The sequence below is a fragment of the Athene cunicularia genome (genome assembly GCF_003259725.1).
Source record: "Athene cunicularia isolate RWA chromosome 4 unlocalized genomic scaffold, athCun1 chr4_part3, whole genome shotgun sequence".
Lineage (NCBI taxonomy): Eukaryota > Metazoa > Chordata > Aves > Strigiformes > Strigidae > Athene > Athene cunicularia.
In genome coordinates, this window is record NW_020799100.1 from 16,046,912 (window position 1) to 16,070,089 (window position 23,178).

At 42.9% G+C, this 23,178-nt stretch overlaps 1 protein-coding gene across 6 annotated transcripts in view; it reads right to left on the minus strand.

Moving 5' to 3' along the window:
• Positions 1–3,134: 3,134 nt before the first annotated feature.
• FGF13 (fibroblast growth factor 13) overlaps positions 3,135–23,178 on the minus strand; it is a 260,995-nt gene continuing 240,951 nt past the window's right edge. For all 6 annotated transcript variants that reach the window (XM_026848686.1, XM_026848688.1, XM_026848683.1 and 3 more), the window contains 2 exons: positions 5,813–6,011; positions 3,135–4,557 (listed from right to left, as the gene is read on the minus strand). In XM_026848686.1, the coding sequence (XP_026704487.1) occupies positions 4,421–4,557; positions 5,813–6,011 (336 nt within the window). In that variant the 3' untranslated portion in view covers positions 3,135–4,420. The remainder of the gene's footprint in view (positions 4,558–5,812; positions 6,012–23,178) is intronic.

A 23,178-nucleotide genomic window follows, 5' to 3' on the forward strand; every position in this document is an offset into this window, starting at 1 on the left:
AGGAAGTTGTAACGTACAGATTCTGTCCTGCAAAAGTGTCCTGGTCACGGATATGTCAGGGAGACATTTAATCTCGTTAGAGCTGGCTCTGGATTCCACGCAGAGATACTCAAGACACAGCAGAGCTCTGACAGACCTGTCTCTCATGCTGGTGCTCAGCTGGGGAGAGGCCTGGCGTACCACAGCATCCCTGAGCTCATTACACCGTCTTTATCCCACTGGAAAATCTGGCCTGTGGGCTGGAAACCAACGGTGGGGACACCAGACGGTGCTGCAGAAGGGGTACCATTCTTCCCTGGAGTAACTTGGGAGATATTTTCCCCAAGAAGGGAATTGTCTTCCATCGTGCCAGCGATGAACATGGCTGAGCAAGTGACTACAGAGATACAACCATGCTATGAGGTAGCATGAGGTAAATTAAAAGAAAAAAGGAAAAGAAAAAAGATCTCTGTGATACAGAGAAGAGGTCTTTCCACGCTCCCTCACCCCAAAACCAGGCCAAGGGAGCAATGCTTGAGCCCCCTTTCAGGGACCTCCAAGAAAGCAGCTCTGCCAGGTGGATCACAAAAAAGACAGCAATTTTGCCTCATAATAACTGTGCTCCTATCAGTATTTCTCCCAATTTCATGGGTGACCTGTTTTCTTTTGTGTTGGCAGGTAGTATTTGTCAGCCTTTCATAAGGTCTCCGCATGGCTCCTGTGGTGTCTCAGGGCTTTGCCAAGTGAAGCCCAGGTGCATCAGAAAGCTGCTGTGCTGGTTTTGCACCTCCTGAGCCAGCTCCAGGCCTGTGGGCAGAATTGCTGGAGAGGCGGGGACAAGAGAAATGGCAGCTGAAACGCATCAGCCATCACATTGGCAATACCAGAAGTGCCTGAGACCAAGCCTTCTGCAGATGGTTAGTGGCTCACAGCCAGCGGACAGCTTGGTTTCATGGCAACCCCTGGCCTTTGTCCTTATGCTAGCTGTGCAAAAAGCTGTACTCTGCCACTGCGTATGTGGCAGAGCAAAGCAGGTTGACCAGTGGCTGTAAGTTTTCTTTAGATAGGCAACCATAACATCTTTCCAAGATCTAGCAAATTTCTTAAAAGACAGTATTATCCAGGAGTCATCTGTTTAACTTTCTAATTTACGGGTGCTGGAGTCTGGCTCCTTAGTCTGGTCCTCTGCTGAAGCAACATTCTTGTCTACCCAAGGCACTTTGCTGGCTGCATCAGAATATCACCTTCACTGTCGCAAAGGCACATTTAACTCTATTTCTCTTTAATAAATCCCAGTCTATGGCTCCAGAGACTACATGTAAAACCCTGGGCATAATTCCCCACTTTGCTCACAGTGTAGACGAGCTTTGTCTGCTATCAGGAATCTGTCAAGAATATTGCCCTTTCTGTCCACAATAATCTGAAGGAAAAACTATTGTTGGAACAGGTTTGTCAGAAATTTAACATAATTGTCAGAAACAACTGTTTATGGCTCATCTATCACCATATCTTTCTTCTCATCTCAATCCAAGAGTGGCCTTTGTTAGCTTGGTATATTAGAAACCTTTGAAACTAGTGACTTGGCAGTGAACGCTCACAGCTGATGCCAACATCAATACAAAAGATGGGTCGGACTACAGACCTCAGAATGGACAATTTGTGAGATGAGCATTTTTCTTTCACTGCAGATGACCTTCAGGGTTGGAGGTACTGGGGATGGGGAATAACTGTAAGAGTGCAGCTATAAAGCAAAGCAGCAGACAATCAGTTATCTTTAGGACAGTAAATGCTCAGAACTAGCTTTGCTACAAATACGCGTATTTTTCAATGAGGTTTTATGTTCCTAAGACACTTGAACTCCTTTTTTGGAACATGTACCTCAATAGGTTTGATGTTTGGGGTTGAGAAGGTTAAGAGTAATGTCCCACAAGGGCATACCACGCTGAGTTGAAAGGAACAGATGCTCCAGATGCACTGTGTTATCAAAACTTCTGGAGCAATCATGGCCCCATCTTCAATTTTAAGGATTTCTATGGCATTGGTCGTGCTCCTATCTTCTTCGCCTTTTGGAAAGTGATGAGCTGAGGAGCCCCAGGCCCTCTGAAGGACAGCAAGATAGTGCTGTTTGGGGAAGGCAACACCCTAGTCCAGTATGTGAGCTCAGCAAGCCAGAGCTCTTTGCCTACCATTTGCCACAAAACAACAAACTTGGGGATTTGATCTGAAACAGAATCTCCTTCCCTCCTCTCTCAGCCCCAGCCTTAAAAAACCCCATGTCCCACCCTGGTCTGAGGTCTAATTCCAGCTTGGTCAAGTGGGAGGCACACAGGGCAGACAGCACAATACCTGATTTTAATTTCAGGCTAATATTTATAGGTAGCTTTCTGCCCCCATTTCCATTATTCCCTTCCAGAACTGATTCTTCACCCACCCATGGTGAAAAATTTGTTCCTCCTAGGATGTCTTGAAACATCTTGATGAATGAAGCTCACCTGTCAGAGCAGCCTGGATGTTGTAGATGTCAGAAGTTCTCACTGATGTTTTCAGAGAGAAAAGGCAGGAGAGAGGGATGTTTTCTCTCCAGAGCATATACACAAAGGCAGGAGGCATGGAACCTTTTTCCTCACGACCAGATAAAGCTGGCCCCTAAAGTGTCCCTGCAGTGATGCACAGCAAACACCAAGCATCCTCAAGGTGCCACCCTGGCACATGCAGCGCTCAATTTACGGGATCTCTTTGGGACGCTCTGTACCGGGGGCTGTGGGAGGTGTGCTGCGAGGTAGCGCTACATGGCTGCACTAAGGGAAGTCTGACAGGGAGGGCAGACATGGAGAAGCTGGAGAAGCTCAAAGCAGAGGAGTGCAATTCACTGGGGCTCCAGCAGCCTGTGGCAGAGGGGCCGTTACCAAGACTTTGTGGCACTTAATCATCACCATGTTTTGAGTATCTCAGCTGGGTATGTAAGACCAGATCTAACAATATCCAAAAGAAAGAACATGTTCTCATTTGAATAGTGTATGGCATTACAGGGGAATAACCCATTACATAGAAGGATCTTGAACATTAAATACAGCATCTTTTGTAACTTTATAATTTAACTGCCAACCCTTTCCCTTGAAATTAATCACGGGCGTACATCAGATAATCAAACAAGCTTTTTTAAAAAGTACATCTTAATATAAATAGTTTATTCAGTGCATGGTTGTGTATACAACAAATAATAAACAACTCTTTTGTACAGGGCAGAAAGCTGCCTGTACAGAACTATGTCAGTTTTGGAGCACAGAATCCAACGATGATTAATGCACAAAATCTTACACATCATGCAACTCTAGGCCAATATTCCAACTTTCTCCCATGCAACAGACATGATGACCTAAATGGAAACCTAACTACATTTTTTAAACAATTGTTTCCAATAGCATGTATAAGTATATGTTGTTTAGGGGTAACCTGTCCTAACGCTTCCTCCTACACAATATTCACGTGCCCGTTACAGTGAAAGAAGGACTTTTACAAATAAGACGTTTCTTATAAAAAAATTAAGTCACCTTAATTCCACAGTTTCTGTCTTTAGAAAAGAAGCCACAACAATAGTTTAACATGACACACAAAATGGAATTAAGAGAAATCTACACTGGAGGATAATTTTATCCCTTTCTGTTAACTTCCACTTGGGATAACAAAACAACTCAATTCCTACAGACTGGGGTTAGCACAAGAACTTTACCAGAAACTACAAATCTATAAAAATTTATATTTCATTGTGTTTAAAACCACAATAACACTGTTTGCTTGAGCCTGAGACACCAACTCTCAGTTCCAACCCTGAATTTTTTAATTATTTTTTCAAAGACATATCTTTAAACACCCATTGGAGTTCAGAAATCAAAAAGTTGCACTATTCCAAATTAAAGGATACATTTTTTTTTTTATCAAGCCTCAGATATAAAACGGTAAGCCAAGGAAACAACAGAGTTTACATATTTGTTTTTTTGTTTGCCCCTATAAAACATACAAGCATTAAAATTTCCTTTGAAGAGCAAAAGTGGTCTTTTTCTGAGTTGGAAAGCAAATTCTTATCAGCAGTGAATGCTGTGAAATGTTTTTGTTTCGTATTCCACAAAGCATAGGAGAGAGAGAGAAAGAGAGAGAGATAAAGAGAGAGAGAAAGAGCTGGACATTTCTTCTCCGAGATTTATTCCGCAGTTATGTTTGCTGGCTATCCAAGTGCCTTGTGATATGCACAAGCATATTCTACATTATTGGGGTATATCCTCTGACAACCAGTAGATCTAATGGCTGATAAACGAGTGACCTATGCAAGTTCGGTGGCTTGTCCTGGGCAATTGAACGTTTGGATGAAAGACTGCTAGTAAGAATTCAACTGCATCCAGAGGTAAGGTTCTGTTTAGAAAGCACTTGGCTTGCCTGAACCTGGCTACGTTGACTCGTTTTGGCTCATGGATTTACCCCCATTTAGCACTCCTGAAACACTTCTGCTCTTTGTTGGGGTCCCACTTCCAGATCTTGAGAACTCTGTGAGATCGTGGAGAGAAGGTTCTTTGTACATGGCCACTGAAAAGCAAAAGAGAGGCAGCACATCAGCACACGTTAGGGGCTACTCAGTCTGTTGGTGCAAAGTCCAGTTGTGAAACAGGATTTCTCATTCAGTGATACGCATTGTAAGGAGTGAGTGAAAGAAATATGACAAGGAGACCTCTTTCACGTCAAACACTCCTTAGGAACCTCTGAGGTCCTCCTTAAGGGAATGACATTTTAGAGAAGGGAAAAACCACAGCTCCCTTGCCCTCCCAGATAAATCACCCATCTACCCACTGCACTTACAAAACTCTGCAAGACAGACCTAACCCGATATAAATCAACATTTCCTTATTAATGGTGAAGTAGCACTGTTGACAGCTGTGATTTGACCCGTTACTCATATATGTAGCCTAAGTAGGTGGGTGTGAAAATGGATTTTTGGTCTTCTGTTTCCTTTGTTTTCACACACATTAGAAGTGAGGATCAACCTCGACTTCGGTTGCCTAACACCTAGTCCTAAACGTAGACTGCCACATTAGTCCAGCATCCACCCAGGGCTACACACCTTTGAAATATCCTCTCTGATTTCAAAATGACGCTGCCTTAAAAGGCTACCGAAGAACATAACCCACATGTAGAAAGCTTCATTCCTCTTAAGGAAGGAACATATAAAAGCTAGTTCTAGACAAAAGGAGCACCTCCATACATTGACTGAGATCTTCCTCTTTGCACTGACCAAAGAGGGAGGCAAGTCTGACCACGGTCCTGATTCACATCCTTCAGTTAACTGGGATGATTCTGTGTCCTGGCTTTTAATACACAGTGGCATATGTATGCCACATGCATTATTACCTTTAATGTCATATGCTGATGCCACATTCATTGTGGTTTGATAAGCACCGCACATTAGAGCTTTATCCCAGGCAAAAATAGACAAACATCCTGTAACATAAAGCGCAGACTGACCAGCTATACAGCAAGTCGCTAATGGCCTGTGAGCAGATGCCTGGGCCATTCCAGGCAGAACCTTTGTTACCTATAATGGAGACAGTGTGGACTTTGGGCCCAAAGAAGCTAGTATGTATATTTGGTTAGATTAGAGAAATGCAGAGTTAACACAGAGAAACCTAAAAAAGGCAGCTTTGGTTAGATTAACAGTGTATTACAGAACATTATACTCCTCTTATTTAAGTAGCTGAACCCTTCAAATATGTATGCACAGCAATTAAACATCTCTGACACAAGAAAATGTCAGTTCAGATAGATTGGAACAAACCCAAGCAATTACCTTTTAACGGTTTTGGAAGAAAGTGTGCTGCAGGTTTATTTTTCTTCACGTGGTTTCCTTTCATTATTTCTCCTTCTTTGTTAAGACCCAAATACCAACCCCGGCCAGACTGTTGCTGTCTGTAGATCATTGAAGAATACGTCACATAGTAGTTTTCAAATACTGATTCTTTGAACTTGCATTCAGGTGTAAAATGTTCCTGTAAGAAAGTAACAGATCAATATGTGCAGCGCTGAATCTCACATCAGTTAATGAAAAAGCATCCAATATTCATTGCTTTCCCAACGGTTAGAAGACATACCTCTCATCCTCCACTATCCAATTATGAAACATGGTCCCTAAAAGTATTAACAAAAGACTAACACAATTTGAAACCCGTGAAATGGTGCTGTGGAGCAGCTCAAAGCAGCGTAATAAAATCTTTTTGAACAATGAGTAAAAAGTGTAAGTGAAGACTTATTGATTGATGCAACTAATGGATATTAGGCAGACACAGCCCTGATGTCAACCCCAAGGGACCAGCTGTGGTCCAGCCCCACAGGCGAGAAGTGAGGCCACATAATGCTTTTGTGCATTAACTGCTAGTCTTAACGGCTTGTGAGGAAAGTGCAATGAAAATTCAAAGCCAAGATGCCATGAGTAAACAGTTGTCTCTTACTAGCGATATTAAGTTAGCCTGTATATAGCAGCTGCCTCTTTGGCCTAATCTATGCTCTTTCTCTGCCTGGCATATCATCCCCTGAAAGCTCAGCTGTCAGAGACCCACTGCAGACGTTAGCCTCTGCTCTGGCACTGTACCACAGCTGAAAGCCTGTAGGATCAAGCTTTAGTCTTCAAGTTGAATTGCACTACTTCTTTTGGGGAGATGGTATTGAGCTAATAGTTAAAACAAAGAGCAATAAACCAGGAGGAGAGAGCCTTTTTCTTCCTGCCAGTGGTGTGGCTGGCTTTCCCTGTGCAATGGTCTTGACTGAAATACCTTTTGGCACTATTGCCCACGTTCAAAAAAGGATACAGACATGAGACACGGGTCTTAGAGGGATCTAAGTCCAAAACAGCAGTCCTGACAGCACCACTCAGCTGCTTCCTAAGACCTCTGGGTTCTTCAGGTTTTTTTAACATTACAATTCTCACAACATCTCACCTAGAGAACCCTAAAAGTCCATAAAATATGAAAGAGGAAGGGCTTGATCTGGTGATGCAAACATTAATATCACAATCCTGCCTGTCATTGTGCCACACAGACAGCTGTTTGCTGGTCTTTCCTTGTGAAGGCAGCCAGCTTCAGCAGAGCTGCCTTGTGCTTAAAGTATCCTACAGTGGCATGAAAGGAAGAATTGTGCTCGCATAATGATTGTAATTTTGATTTTAAAAAAATCAAAGGAAATTAAATGTCTCAGGAACTTAGGATGTTCTTATCTAGCTTCTCAAATATTCTTGTATGAGAAAAAGATGGTATTTTAAAAAATACCACTGTGCATTTTCTGCACATCTTTTGCCATTTTGTTTTCTCATATGAGGAAAAAAAAAAACACCCAACCTTCCAATCCTCTGACTGGCGTTTGTTTCAACAAAGAATGTGAAGTAAGCAATTTTCTTCTTTCTTCCTTCAAGTTAATTGGCTGTTATTTAGTTAATTGACAATTAGTTTCAATTGCTGTCAAATGGGGACAGTCCCTGCATTTTTGCAGGATTTCTAAATAAAAGCCTTCCATCACTGTTCCCTGCCCAGTGCTAGCCATGTTAACAAAGACTATTGCAAGTGTATCCAATTAGCAGCAAAATGGAAAACTACAGTGCTCCCACTGGAAGATTATGGTTTATGTACAGTAATTTGGAGCTGTTTTGGGTACAAAAGGCCTGCTTGTACACAGTGGCAGAGGGTCAGATTGCAAACAGAACCACAACATTTACTCCGGGTCTCTTAGGAAGCAAGTTAACCTCAGTATGAGCAGCAGGAGCCAGCAGCCTGCAGAGTCCCTTAAAACAGACTAACAGAAAGAGTGGGGAGACAGAAAGACAGACACTAAAAAACTCCTTCACCCTTGATTTTTCCTTTGGCTCTGAGGCTTGCGGTAACAAGCTGTGGCGAAAGTGCTGTGCTGCTGGAAGTGAGTTTGCAGTTGGGCCCATGTAGAGCCAGACGCATCACAGACAGCAATCCCCTCCCCGGAGCGCCCTGTGATTCAGCACTAACTGCCATGGTGGTGGTTTCTCATGGCAAACAGCGGGGCACGGAAACAAGGACACCTCTCTATAACGTACTCAGTTACCACAACAAATTCCCTCCCCAGTTTTTCCAGCATTAAAGCAGACCAGCTCATTCACCTGACTGACTTGGCACAGAATCATGCCCCTTTGTCTTGACTGACATCTGTTTAATTCCTTGGCTTAATTCCTTCCTGCTTCAGAAAGGTGCTGCGCGGTGAGAAAGGCAATCCTCCTTGCCAAATAAAAGCGGATCCCACATGAGCTGTTTGCAGAAGCTGAAGTGCTCTGTTTGCTCCTGAATACTAAGCAGCTGCTTACCTTTTGCAAGAGTTTGTTCCCTCCCATCACTTGCCTTTAGCTTAATCCAACGTGTTTCTTGCCTACTTGTTAAAAGAAGAGCTGGGGAGGAGAACTGCAGAGGGAAGCTCTAGATGAGGAATGCTAGCAAATGTGTTTCTGATCTGGGGGTATTACAATTAAAATGTACTTTTCTGAGCTTGGCAAATCCATGTGCCAACCCAACTGGGTATGGACAGGACTTCTATCAGCACATCAGTTCAAAACAGAGTGCAGAGCAGCGAGTGAAAATTGGCCATTGTGCTATCTGTGCATCAAATTCTTTAATAATGTACTGAGGAAGGCCAAGTTGAAGTTGGGAGAGGGCTGAGTGCTCCAATTAAAACTGATTTTTTCCAGCTCATATATTTTTCAGTCCTATTGAAAATTTATAAACATAAATAAGTGTTGAATTCTAAGGCCAGTTTTTCCCTGTCTCTTTGTCCACCTTTGCAATGAAAATAATTCAAATGAGTTCCAAGAAGACCAATGTTATGATTATATTGTTAGACAAATCAGATGAAAAATAGGTATTTGTGTGAAATAGTATTTCAATCTCATTTTACCAAAGAAGTCAGGTATGATGGCACCTACTTGACAATAAAAGGCACTCACCCAAGCCCCTCGTACATGCATGCTCACAAGGAATGAATGAATGAATGAAAGTTAAAGAAAGTGCTGGATTCACTGTAGTCATGACTCAGCCATGCTTAAGTAAGCAAGATGAACTGTCAGGAACTTCTGCTTGGTTTTAAGCTGATCAGCTGAACTACTGAAATGTTCTTTCATGAATAGATTTGCAGCTGCGTTAAATATGTGAAAAAATAATTGAAAAAGAATAATTTGGTGGATGATAACATGGTAAAAAGCATGTAGCATATACTTAGAGCGACTGTATTTCCAGGCAGTTGACTAGAATAGATCAAAAATAATCCAATCTCTTCCATACAAGTACTGCATTACTGGCATGTCAAGGCTGAAAGCTAAAATACTGTAAATGTGAAGCTGGAATTCTTCCTGCTCTAATTGTGCAAAAGCCATATTTCATGCCAATGACCATCCAAATTATCAGCCGTCACACTCACCTACACTGCAGGACTGAATATTAATTATTCTGGGCCCCAAATGATTTTGATGCAGGAATTCAGACTTCCCATGGACAGAAAACGGGAAATCTGATTTTAAGAAAGGTTTTTAGTGTCTTCAAGTTTCTGTCATATTATAGAAGCCTCTTCTCAGGATGACTGTAGCTACAGTGCCCATAAGGAGGGCAAAGATGTTTTCTCTCTGCTTTTTACTGCATACTGTCATTGCACCATGGATACCATCAGCAGGGGACACGACCAGATACTTTATGGAGTAGTAAGTTTAATCATTAAGTCAACACTGAGTTTGTTAAATGTCTGTATATCACTATAGGTTAAATGTCCTACAGCTACCCTACACGGCAAGCAGTTGACCAGAACATTCAGAAATTTTATTCAGATGGATTTAGTGATAATGGCATGAATAAACAACAAGAAAACAAAAAATAACTTTGAAACCTGGGAAACTTAGAAAATGTTCTTACATATTGAGCATATAATTATGTTCCATGTGGTCAATGACTTTGTCTGCTTAGAGGGTTTAATCTTTATTTTCTCCACCTAATGAAAATTGGATTTTTCTTCTCCATATCCTGATTTCTTTTAGTACTATAATGTAGCCCAGGATTCCATTCTATAATCATGAATTTTTGAAGGAGCCTCTTTAAGGCTCCAGAGTAGTGATTTTCTGCACCACTGAGCCTGCCTTTTTTTATTAACAGAGATTGATTTTCTCCATCTTGGCATGTGAAGTTCCAGGGTGTATCCTCCGGATCATCACCCTGTAATGTGCAGTGATATCAACAGCGCAAGATGTGAATACTTCAAATTTAATGTTATCAGAAATAACAGCTTTTAGATCACCAGTGTGAGAAGGATCTGTGAAGAAACTGGTATTTCATGAAGCCACCAAAAGCAGTTTGCTACAGTAATGGAAACATACAAATTATCTTGAAGCAATTTATTCTGGATCAGACATCTTAGAGTTTCCACAGACAGGTTCCAACCCCACAATATTGTCCATTTTTCTTAAATTTACCTCTTTGATGAATCCTAGTGATGTCAGTGATGGTAACGCACAATATATGAATATGTACAGGTCTTGTAGGACTGTAATTAGGAAGACTGTTTGACCATGTAATTGTGACTGTATACAACAGTCGCTTCTCACAGCAAAAGACGTCTGTCAAAGAGCAGTATGGGCTTTTGAAGACAGATCCTGTATCAGTGCTGTGAGGAGCTTCATTTTGGCTACGTCTCTTCCAGGTGAGCTCTCTCTCATCGCAGGTAGCCCAAAGCCCTCAGGAGGTGCTTTAAAGCTGAACTAACTGCTGCTAGAACAAAAACCGTACTGCTGAACAGGAACTTGTGGAAGGCTGTAATTCCCCTTCAGTTCACTGCAATCTGAAGGTATGAGTACTGGCCAAGAGGCCATGCAAGAAAGAAAATTAAATGAAAAAAAATAAATAGAAAAGATACACTAAATTATTTCATCTGGAAACCTACTTACTGGAAGGAGTGATGGGAAGACACAGATTTCCTGGAAGTTGATCCCAAACAACTCCATATAGCATGGAATTGCCTGGGATAGTACAATAAGCAGGAATTTATCAAGTGAAACACAAACTGTCAGTGGTGTGTAAATTTATTTAGGACAAAGCTTCCAGAAAGAGTAAAATGGAGCCCAAGGAAACAGCTGGATATCCAGCATCTCCAGAGTAAGATTTGAGGTTGTCACTAGGTATTCTCTGAATCTATGAGAAAAGCATTGAAAAGATCCTGTAATTATTCCCTTGACATTGTTCCTTTCCACAGCAAATCAAATGCACAAACTCAGGGAAAAATGCACACAGTGAACTGAAGCAGAAAACATATTAATTACAAATGCGGAGATTTAGAGGGTTTAAGTTTTGTTCATTACTTTTTTTTTTTTTCTAGCTTCATCAGTGACTCAGTTGTGAAAACTTGTCCAAGTCATCTTTGCCCAGATTTTTAAGTGGCATATAGGCACATCAATAAATACCTATTTAAAGCTTAGTGCGTCACCTCTCAGCATGTTCTGCCCATGGAATGGATGTACTGCCTGATGACCCCAGGGAAAAAAGACTCAGTGACTGTAAACAATGCTGAAATTTAATTGAGATAGGAACTATGCATGATCATATTATTGCTCCCCTGTCTTTTGGTGATGCTTTATTTCTACAATTGTGTTTATTAACCAAAGCACTCCTTAATTGGAGCAAGAGAACTAACGCATTACAGAAAGAAGACACTCTTCTGGCTACTGCAGAGGAAATTAATCCTGTTAGAGAAAGCCTGTAATGTGGTTTAAAAGTTCTGCAATGTGCCCAGGAGAACACCACACAGGTCCCTTTCCTAATCCATCCCACAAAGTTATAAAATGTAATTTACTTGGTTTGAATAAAAAAGACAGAAGATCTACTTTGCCCCCAAATGCTTCTTCTGCAGCATGTGCACCTCTGATGATCCTGGAAGCATCGTACAGGGAAATCTCTGCAGTTTCCTGAGTGATCAAGTCCTCTATAAATATTTTAATAGCTTCTAATTCTTGCACCTAACCTTTTTTAATTTCTGTGGCTTTAGAGCACCAGACTTGACAGTCCTAGTTCAAAACCAGTGGAGTTCTAACAAGATAAAAGCAATAAACTTAGTCTTCAAACACTGCATGTTTTGTGAAACTTGAGAAGGTTCAGTAAGCTCATCAGGTTGTCTGAGGGCTCTAAACCAGACTAACAGAGAAGATCAACGTATGTGATAAAATTCCATTATTACCTAGAAGCCATTAAAAAAATCGTATTTAATTTTTATTGTTTCACACGTACAAAAGTCCTGTTACTACTTTCAAAATCTATACAGGAAAGCCTGTATGTTAATCTGTAATTAAGCCTCTCTGGAGAGAGATCTCTACTAGTGTAAGCATAGGTTTGGGGTTTAAAAAGAAGTAAATTAGAATAGCTTTCTCCATGTCTAGCCAAATGTTGTATTGCATGATAATGCCCTATGATGCATGAACTGCACTCCCAGGTTTGGTCAAGGACTGGTTAGCACCACTATAGCCTCTGGCTAAGGTAATCCCCAGCTGAAAAATGGAAGTGTTCTGCATGTTTTCCCTGTACTTCCACACTCTGATCACATTTTTTTTCTCTAGGCATGTGCCACTGATCACCTCTGGGTGGTGAACTTGCCAGACCTTGGACCTGATCTGCCACAGATTCTCATGATCTTCCCTTCTACATGACTGAGTCAAGCAGAGGAACTAAATCTTCCTGGCTCAGTAAACACCAAGAACTACCCTTTTTTCAGCAGGCCAGCTGAAAAGCAAGAGCTGCCTCAATACATAACCTGCATGGACATTACAGAAAACAGGGATGTTGGAAATGATGTGCTCCCTCAGAACATGCTGGGAGAGATCCTTCCTGCTCAACCTGGATGAGAAATGAAGTCATATTGCCGAAGGCAGCTGAAGCAGGTAACTATCTATAACTAGTGCATAGGTAGCTGGGTGTAGTGTATGAACACCCAGAGCCCACTGAGGCTGGTGGTTCGTTTCAGCAGCCCTGGGTTCATGCCAGCTGGTGAATCCTGCTCCCATTCAAAGCTACAAGAGAACTCCCTTTTCCTCTCAGTTGGCTCATGATTTTCTTGAGAGCAGCCAATCCTTTTCATAATTTTCCTAAGCTCATTATCTCTGTTCCCCGCGACAGTGACTTCCACAGGTGAAGCCAGCACTGCGGAAAACATATTTAAAATGTGTCTGTTGTTTTTTATCATAAGCAAATTTTTTGTCTTATTTTTTTTAGAGCTTTCTTCTCTCAGCTTTTAATTTTGGAAAACAGCACATGAAAGTACCCAGTGTGCCTCTTCTGTGCCATTCATTACCCCACATCTCTCTAGCATGTCTCTGCTTATTCATCTCTTGTCTTAACTAAGCGGGCCTAATCTTTTTAAATCTCTCCTCGTATGAAAGGTTCTCTGTGCCTCTAATCAGTTGCATTACCCTTCGCTGAATCCTTTCAAGTTTTTTTCCTCTATCATTTCCAGAACTGAAACACAACATTTAAAAAGAGGCTATACCATCGAATTGCATAACGGAGGTAAGATATTTTCAGTCATTTGTCTTATGACAAAGTAGAATAGTCTTCGCCGTTCAGCCTCACTATTGTGCATTTGTACAAAAGTTCTCTATCTTTTAAGTTGTGTCTCTGATAAATACAGTCCAATTTTGTGGTATTTCTGACCCTCTGATCAGTCAGTGTACCCAAGCTTAAATATTAAAGGAAGGGAGAAGGAAGCAAAAAGCAGATAGGACAGCTTTCTTCCCCAGAACTAGAGCAGAGAGACCCAAAGATGCTAAGCAACCTATTTTATAACATACCCATTATTACACAGATAACCTGCCAGCCACTGCAATCAGATTTCTCGCAGTTATAATTGACATAAAATCCTGGTATTGTCAAATCTCTCTGACACAGCTGTTGTGCAGAATGTCCTCATCTTAAGTGTGTCATGCATTACTTTAAAAAAAAAAAGTATGGGGCCCATGTTCTGCTTTCAGTTAAAGACAGCCCTGCATCCCACTCATTTTAATGGCCATGCCCTGAGCCCATTGCCATTTGCTGAACATGGTCAGTGGCATGGGAAGGTGAGCACTGAGAGGAGCCTGAGCCTTAGGAGACACCACAACTGCCTTGTTTGGAGTGAACTATTTGTGGTTTGTTCCTCTGAGTTGCTAATTGCTTGCCAGCTCTGCCCTTTGGCTTTGTATGCCACCGCCCCTGTGGGACACGGGCAAAGCCTGGTATCTTCCAACAAGCAGCAGCAAACTGAAGCAAGAACACACCGAGGAAAAGTTGCTCCATCAGGCAGACGAGCGTAGCATGAAGAGACATCGCTTTGTCACAGCCTGACCGCGGTGAGGGGAAGATGTCTGAGAGCTGGCAAGAACAGCTGAGAAAGAAAAAGCATTGCTGTCCCAGTAGCCCTTTTATACAATTACTCTTGTATTTGTCTACATGATCGCTGCCACTGGGGGAAACCCACACTGCTGCTGCTGGGGCTGCAGAGCGCAGGGTGACAGCCGGGGGTTAATTTGCTCCTGGAACAAGGTGACTTGGCCGGTATTTGTTAAAACACCACCCAGGAGTGAGGGGCAAGAAGGGCTGCACAACCTTTCTGCTGCCACACTGAATGCCTTGGCTGTGCCGTCCCAAAATGCGGCTTGCGGGCTGTGAGGGGCTGCGGGACACAGGTAACCCGGGATGGGGCTCAGCAGGCAGCAACAGCCACACCAGGGCACCCCCGGCCTCAGCAGAGAGGATGGGCAGCAGTGCTGGAGCACTGCATCACCAAATGCTCCCCTGACACTCTTTTGTCTCTTTTGGCTCTCCCAGCACTGAGGAGCTCCCCAGACAGGCTCTGCAGAAGTAGCAGGGCTCATTAGAAGAGTGTGGGATTTACTGCTGTATCCTAGATACAGGACATCAGCCCTGGGGTAAAGAGATGGAAGAGATCTTCAGACTGTCACCCATGAATTCATGCAGATTTATCATAAAGTGCTGAAAAACAATAATCTAACCAGTGTTTGCAGCAAGCTCTAAATCTGTCTGTTTAATCACAGAGGCATGACCTTTTTAGCAGTGGATGCTCCTGAAATTCTATGGAAGAAAGGAAAGCACGCAAAGGTTTCTCTTTTTGGGGGGAAGGGCAGCTGAATGAACAACAGTCAGAACAAGTGCTACAGTCCTTCCCGCGGGAATAGGTGATAACAGGGAATGCTGTTTCTGTGGTAACCTGCAACCTGGCTGAAAGCCTTTCTGTACAACTGCTGTGAGGTGGGATGGGTAAATCGATGTGGAAGTGATCTCCCTGTCCTTTGCTGCTCTGGTGAGGTGCCATCCTATGCTTCTGACAGCAAACTCGTGGAGGCAGTGCTCTTCCACCCAAAGGCTGGGCAGGTAGCTCTCCCAAGCACTGCCTCAGCTCAGCTCAGGCCTCCCCAAACTACCACCAACACTAAAGAAGAAAGATGGGGTCTGCCCCAGAGAAAATGCTTAGATGCTGCTGAACGAGCCTGTTTTTTCTGCACACTAGGAATTGCCTCTGCTCACTGACTGCGAGAAGCTGCAAGTGGAAGATAAATAACAGCATGAGCTGCAGGAGAAGAAATAATGCCACATTACATCAAACAGGTCCTTGCTTCGCTGTCAGCTTAGAGTTTATTCCGCATGAAAGGACAGCCCTGCCATTTGGCCTGTATATTTTATTAATGTGGATGCATATTTATGGCACTATGGATTAGCTGATACTTCGGCATTCAATACCGTCCTTTTACGCCGGAGTTCTCGGCAAAGGCATTTGTACTGGCCGCTGTTGCTCCTCGTGTGCAGTTAGCAGTGCTCTCGGGCGGCTGCTCTTCTCTCCCCAGACCATCCCCGTGCACTGCCTGGGCTGGGATCGCTGCCGTAGAGGTGTCTCACCTATACTCATACTACAAAACATATTTTGGGACCCCATGCTAAACCCCTGTAAAAGAACAAAATGCAATATAGTCTTTGGACTGGCATTATATGCTAAAAATAATATGAATACCAAACTAATAGGCTTATTACTTAGGTTTTTATTCTGCAAAGCACTACGCTGCAAGATTAATTTTGAACATGGATAATGTGAGTGTTGGGAAAGTTAAGCAGGTCATTACACTAAACAAAAGCAGTGACTCTTTCAGGACCTGATGCAAAACGTATTCTGAGCAAGGGAAATACTACCCATACCTTCACTGCATTTTGGTTAGCTTTCAGGTAGTCTGCAAAGAAACATTTGTCTTGCTTTAAGATATCAAGGCTATTTGGTATTTGTCACTATTAATTCATCTTACTTGCTTACTATTAAGTAAAAATTAAAAAGACTGAGCTTAATAATAATGGGAATGTCACAGGTTCCAGGAGCTGGTTAGCTCCACCCTGACAAAATCGGCGTCTCTGTATGACCAAATGGTAATGAGACCTTTTCAAATGAGCTTGATTTTCTGTAATCCATTTATTCATGAATGCCATGGGTAGATGTTTTTTCAAACCTCGGTAGTTTGATAGTGCCAGGGCATTACTGGCAGCCAAACCCTGCTTCTTGATATAGAGCAGTGATGCTCTTTGGAATTCCTCCGCCTTCATGGCTCCCTAAATAATGCTATTGAACATATGCTGCTAAGAGGATCTTAGAGGGATGTTTGTATTAGATGGCAGGCAAATTGTGGGATCTGAGAGATTTCAGATGGCAAAACTTTTAATAACAAGGTAATAAAGGATTATAGATGAAATGTAGAGTGACCCTTTATTAAGAGTTGAAGCTGACTGGCAGAAAACATTTGTTTCAGCAGGTAAAGACCCCACCTAAGAGGGGACACCTATGCAAACAACAGGCTAAATTTCTCTCTGTAAATGACATATTGTGTCTCTTATAAGAATCAATTTTAGGGTCAAATTAATGGAAATTCAAGTTTGGGGAAGTTTTCCAGCCCCTTGCACATGAAAAACAGAGCCCTACCTCCCCTGCAACAAGCACAGGTAAGGGGAGCACATACGTGTGTAATTCGGGGAAGTCACGCACTAGCATTTAAAACACTCTATTGCTCTAACAAGCAAGCTGGCACCAAGTAGCTTGAGAAATGGGAGGGTTCATGTCACAGTCAACACTCAAACAGCAGCGCACTCTGGCAAAGCCTGAATAAGCCCCTAGGAACAGCTCAGATAGACGAGGAGGGCAGCAAACAGCCACTTCCACGTCTCATCAGCCCCTCTTAAAACAGTCCAGGCAAAACCACAGAGAAATCTCACTGAAACATCAGACAGGCCCACAAAACTGACTCCAAAATAGTTTCTTTGGGTTTTATTGGTGCTACTTCAAAATAGCCCAACAAGCCACACAATGCAGAAAGAAACATTTCTAATGTCTCACTTCACGATGCAGCTATGCCCTTAACATCTAGAGACTGAGCTGAATATTATATGTCTTCCTAACAGTCCTCCAACAATTACCCTAATGAAGTGAGGAATACGTGCTTTGTTTTTTTGTGGTTTATGGGGAGTTTCCTCTAAAACAAATACACAGTCTAATAGGAACCCCTGTCCTTCCAAGAGACAGCCTGAGCACAGAGATAAGCTTATAAAGCTCTGTTTTCTCTCCCACACAGCGATACGGACTTTGCAAGGGTCTGTCATTTGGCTATTTTACAACTCCCTGCTGCCCCTGGGCTGTGTAACAGATTACTCTGGAGCCAGACTTTTGGGAGACACCGTGCTGGTATTGTCTAAGCAACAGAGGAGACACGGGTCCCTGGTAAAACACTTGAAAAGCTAATTTAAACTTGGAAGACACCCAAATGTCTTTGGGAGGTGCAATTTAAAACCCTAACCTAAGATAGCCTGGTCTGCAATCGCAGATTCTGGGAACAGTGTGGAACAGTTGCTCCGTGAGCCAAACACTGCAGATCTCTGTATTATAATACTTTGACAGAAGAGCTCTTGCCATTCTGAGTTATTTCACAGAGGAAAAAAGTAGCAAAACACTAAATTCAAACATCGGTATGACCACTCCATGGCTTACACATCTGCACCACCAGACTTCCTGAGATTTGAGTCAAGGAATATTTACAATCTCAATCTCAATCTCAATCTCAATCTCAATCTCAATCTCAATCTCAATCTCTTTGACCGTGTGACTCGTTGAACAGGCATGGAGCTCTCCGAAAGGATTTAGAAGGATTCTAAATCTTTCTGCAGAGAAATCTTTGTCCCTGAATCATACAAAAGGTTGAATGGTGTGAGCATTTTGATTTTAAAACCAAACCTTGTATCCCTGCTACGGAAAGTCCTTTTAAGCACAGTTAAAACAAAGAATTTTTAGCACTAGATTAACAGATGCCGTGTTATATCGTGAGGAGAAATCTGAGAGTTAAATCTAAGGCTTAGTTTGAAAACTACTGTTGTATTTTTTCTTGAGAATCTAAACTGCCTCGGATCAATTCTGCTTCTAAGATCTGGTTATCTGTTTCCAAGTCAGTAAATAACAGCTGGCTGCAGCCAGTCAGGCAGAGAGCAGAGAGCTGAACCACCCTGCAACTGAAAGTATAAAGGTGAGCTTGCCCATCAGAAAGGGTGATTGTCTTTCAATTTACCCACTGGTTGATCTTCCATTTCACTGCCCAGGACTACCCATTGTTGGTATAACCTAACAAGCACCAAAGAAGGCTGAGGGAAGAAGGCACAGCAGACCAAGGATTCAGGGGAAGTGCTGATGAATCCTATCACCTGCTTACTGAAGTCTGCACAAGGAATACGGTCTGGCAAGTTCAGAAAGGCAGTTTTCCTGCAGGCAAGCAAGACTCCTTGGACATCTTTGGGCTCTGAGGGTTTCGAGGCTAAGCTTGTGGAGACCAAATGAAGTAACTAAATGCCATTTAAGTTCTACCACTGAAATAAATAACACTACCAATGAAATAAATGGGATTCATCTATCTAAATATCCCTGAGGATCTGAGTTCAAGTCAGGACCTGCGTGTGGAAGTCCAAGCTTTGATCCATCTTACCTATCTTCTGCCACTTAAACACCAAAGTTGGGTCAGTCTGAGATTTTCCTGTCCTCCATGAGCAAAGGGAGCATGGATCTGCTGCATTTGACTGCTACACCACAGACCTAGCTCTGCCTCTGGTCCTTTGTGAGCACGGGAAAACGAGGTGCAGCATCCCAGGGCAGCACCGCCATGCTCCATGTCACCACGGTGCTTGTGGCCCGGAGAGAGCCGCTGGCAGAGCTGGTGTTCGGCCAGGGAAGGTGTCCTAAAGGTGAGGAGAGGGGATAAGGGAGAGCACAGGGAGGTGAGGGCAGGGCTAGGAGGGATGAGAATGGGCAGAGATAACACCCAGCTAGGAATGGAGGGAGAGGAGAGAGTAGGAAGCATGGTGGGCAAAGCAAGTAGTGGGCCAGGCTTTTCCTACCAAACAACAAGTGGAGCTGCAGAGGTGCTGGCCCTGTTCCTCATCCAGTGTTAGTGGTGGGGTGAGGCCAGCCTGCGAGCTCTTCTGGAAGCCTCTGCAGGAATGGTCCATCCCAGTATGCTGCGGCTCAGCAGAGCAGCACCGACTGTCCCCAGGTAGCCCTAAATTGCTGTCCCCCATCACAGCATGAGATGGGTTAAGTGAGCTTTAATACCAAGTCTTGTACAGAAGAGGATTTCAGTTCTGCTCTTGTCTGAGCCAGGGAAAGTCTGCCCCAGATCAGCCTTGGCATCAGCAGTCTGACTGCTGAAATGGAAAGAAATTACCTTGGGTACATCCGAGATACAGTTTTTGCTTTGCAATATTTACAGGGATTTCTTTCCCCTTCACTGGAACAGCCCCCAACCCCTACAGTCTTATTTTGGCAAAGCTCCCACTGAAATGAATCACAATTTTGCCAGAATTAGTGCTTCAGGACTGAGCTCTAAATTATTAAAAGTGAATGATATGTAAGAATTCATGTCAATTTTCAAAACAGCTCAGCCAACGTAGACAAAAATCTTTCTCTGAAACTAGCAGAAGGTATGTGGCTGAACTCCCAGTCTGCTTTGAAACCAGCCCCAGCTTTTTAGTGAAAGGCAGTGCCTTTTAAACCTCGTATTTTAATCACTGTACTTCTGTATGATACAGAACTCTTGCCTTGGTTCTTCTTTCTTTGGTTCAAATACAACCTTCACCATTACTAGCTTTACAGTGTAGGTGAGCCCCTTGTACCACAAGCTGATGCTCGCCTTGTGGGGAAGCTGTAGGCTCCTTCCTTTTCTCCCTCTCACAACGTAATCTACAGTCTGAACAGGCAAACGTACCTTCCCAGATCGACCTGTCGATATCCTTTCTTGTTCCTGCACCTTCAGGGGAGTCAGACTGAACATCAAATATTGCTTTAGGCCTTGCGTTTACCTTTGTAAAATTAGCCATAGGTACAGCAGCACCTGTAGCTCAATGGGTAATTAACTCTTCCCTAGATTTGGGGGTTTAGTCTGTGCCACCTGCACTGTTGGAGTTGGTGCTGGTTTGCTAAACTGGAAGCAGTGGCAGAGCTCCAGGTGCCCAGACTGGTGGAGACTGACCTCTGGGGTATGTGACTTGCAATTAACCTTCAAGAGTGACATCCCAGGTCCTTGACCCCAGCCTCGGCCCTTCACCACGTCCACGGGTGCTCAGAGGGAACAGCTACTCCAGTTTACTCAATTCAGCAACACCACATAAAAATTACCATCTTAGCAGGGATTCCTAGCTTTCATTGCAGTGAAATGTTTTTATTTCTTGGATGTCTGAGTGCAGATTAATTGAGTATACACAGTAATTTCTTTCTGTAAGATACAAGTTTGGCTACTGGTCTCTTGTCTTTTTAAGCTCAGATTGGTGAAATTCAGCTCTTTGCTTCAGTGTATCCCATCACTGGATATTTGTTATTGAAAGGCGGCTTCTGTCAGAGCTGAGAACATGGCCACACAAGCACAGAATACAAACTGTAAAATGATGTGGAAGAAAAAGATTAATTTCTTCCCCTAGATTTTGCAAAGCCATTACCTGTTTTTGAATGACATTTCCAATTCTACACTGGGAACTGCTAAAGCATTTACATAAGAATGCAAAAATGCACACATTATCACTGCAGGAAGCACTTAAAATTTAAGATAATTATATAGTATGGAAACGATTTCAAAGGACTCAAACAAAATAACAACTAATTCTAGAGAGTCACCCTTTAAGATGATTATTACTTTGCACTACTGCTGATCTCTCACTAAAAAATCCTTCTCTTTACAATTATATGCACATTATAAATTCTTACTTTGTTCTTCCACCATCAAGCTCCTACAGCTGCTGCTGACAAATTTGCATTCTCTAAGAGCTTAACTAGACAGCCAGAATATTCACACTGTGAAAGGAGGTAAAACACACCGTTGCCATACTGGGATACAATCCTCCCTCCACCTTTGCCTTACGCTGAGCCCTCTTCCGTGGGTTTCAACACCTCTGGTTTTAGAGCTGCTCAGGCTGAGCCTAGGGAAGGAGCCACATGCAGGGGCATCAGCAGGGGAAGAAGGGCAAGTCCTGTGTTGGAGGAGCGCTGATGCCTGTCCTACAAACCTGCAGAGCTACCTCTGGATGCTAGCAGAGTGTTTGCAACAGGGACGTGGGGAGAATTTCGCTCAAGGGACTTGGTATTTCTCTGCTCTATAATGAACGGCAGAATAAAGCATCCTATGCTAGAGTCAGCAGCACAGGTTATACACAAAAACCCCTAGCGCTGTGTTTTGGGGCAGAAATCCTCTCTGTCATTCATCAGCACTGCTGGGTATGCAGTGAGAGGAGCAGCCAGTAAACAGGGATGCTTCTCCTCATCTGTGCAAACTAACAGAAAGCAGTAAAGATTTATTTGCTCAGCACGTTTCCAGACAAAAAAAAATCACGTTTGAACTGAGGAAACCTGGTGTGGGAAAGGAGAAGCACACTTGTGGAAGTGAAAACCTTCTGTCCCACCAGCCTCTCTCCACCTTCTGTTTCCACTCCCCACTGTCACTCTCGTTCCTGCCTCCTGCCCCACTAGTGCCATTCCCCTCTCTTATCTTTTCCCAAAGCATCCCAGGGGAAAAAAAAAAAAATAAAAATCTCACCTACTTCTTTCGCTGGGGAAAAAGTTATCTGCCAAACCCTAATATGTTTTTATTGGATATCTGAAAAAAGAGATTTACAGAAGCTCATGCCAAAGTCAAATACTAGCTATATTTTTTTTTTTTTTGCCCCCACAGCAAGGGCAAAAGTACAAACTGAACTCACAGCAAATGAAAATTACTTGTCTCAGATATTATGGAGACATAAGAAAGTCCCATTCCAAGGCTCTGACTGAATATAAATAGACAAAAAAGATGTGTTTTCTGAGTCTAATTCTTGGAAATAATTGCAGTGATAGAGCCAAAACTTCCCCATAAACTTCAGCCTGAAATGGAAAACTGATAGATTTTAAATCTTAAATTCTGACAAAGTACAGAGCAGCTGAAAATAGTATCTGGTAATGGGAGGTGCAGACAACTTACTAATAGGTGTTGCTACCTGGTCTTTCACATGACTGTCTCAGATGAACCAAAGCATCAGAGGACTGAACAAACCAGAGGTGTTTGATTGGCAGTGGGGTGCCTGCGGAAATTTAATTAGGCTTGGACTAGAAAACATTTCAGACAGCACTGGCATGAATTCCGATGAATTAAATAACACTTTGCATGAGCAGAATGCCAGCAGCTTTTGCAAAATGCCTTACAGATCTGTGTGAAGCTTTATCAGATAACCGTGAGCAGGTCGGCATAGGGCAATGAGCATTCCCAACAGTTATTTAAATTGTCCAGGGCTAAAGTGTTTCTTTTATATGGTCAGCTTGGCTAGCCTCACTGTTGCACTCCAGAGACATTTCTGCTAGCAGGAAATGTGATAATAAAGCCTCTTCTTCAAACATGGACGGGGTATATGAAGTCCTGTTTCCCTAAACACAGGGGGGCTTAAACACAGGAGGGGCTTTGCCGGCCCCAAAGGCAGAAATCCTTCAGGGTGAAATAACGTCCCCTCGAGGCTGTCCCCATGCCTCCAGCACTGGTGTTTGTTCCAAGAGGGCTGAGACTGCCCTATCGCCTCTTCCTTCCATGCACCTGATTCTTCTGCTCCT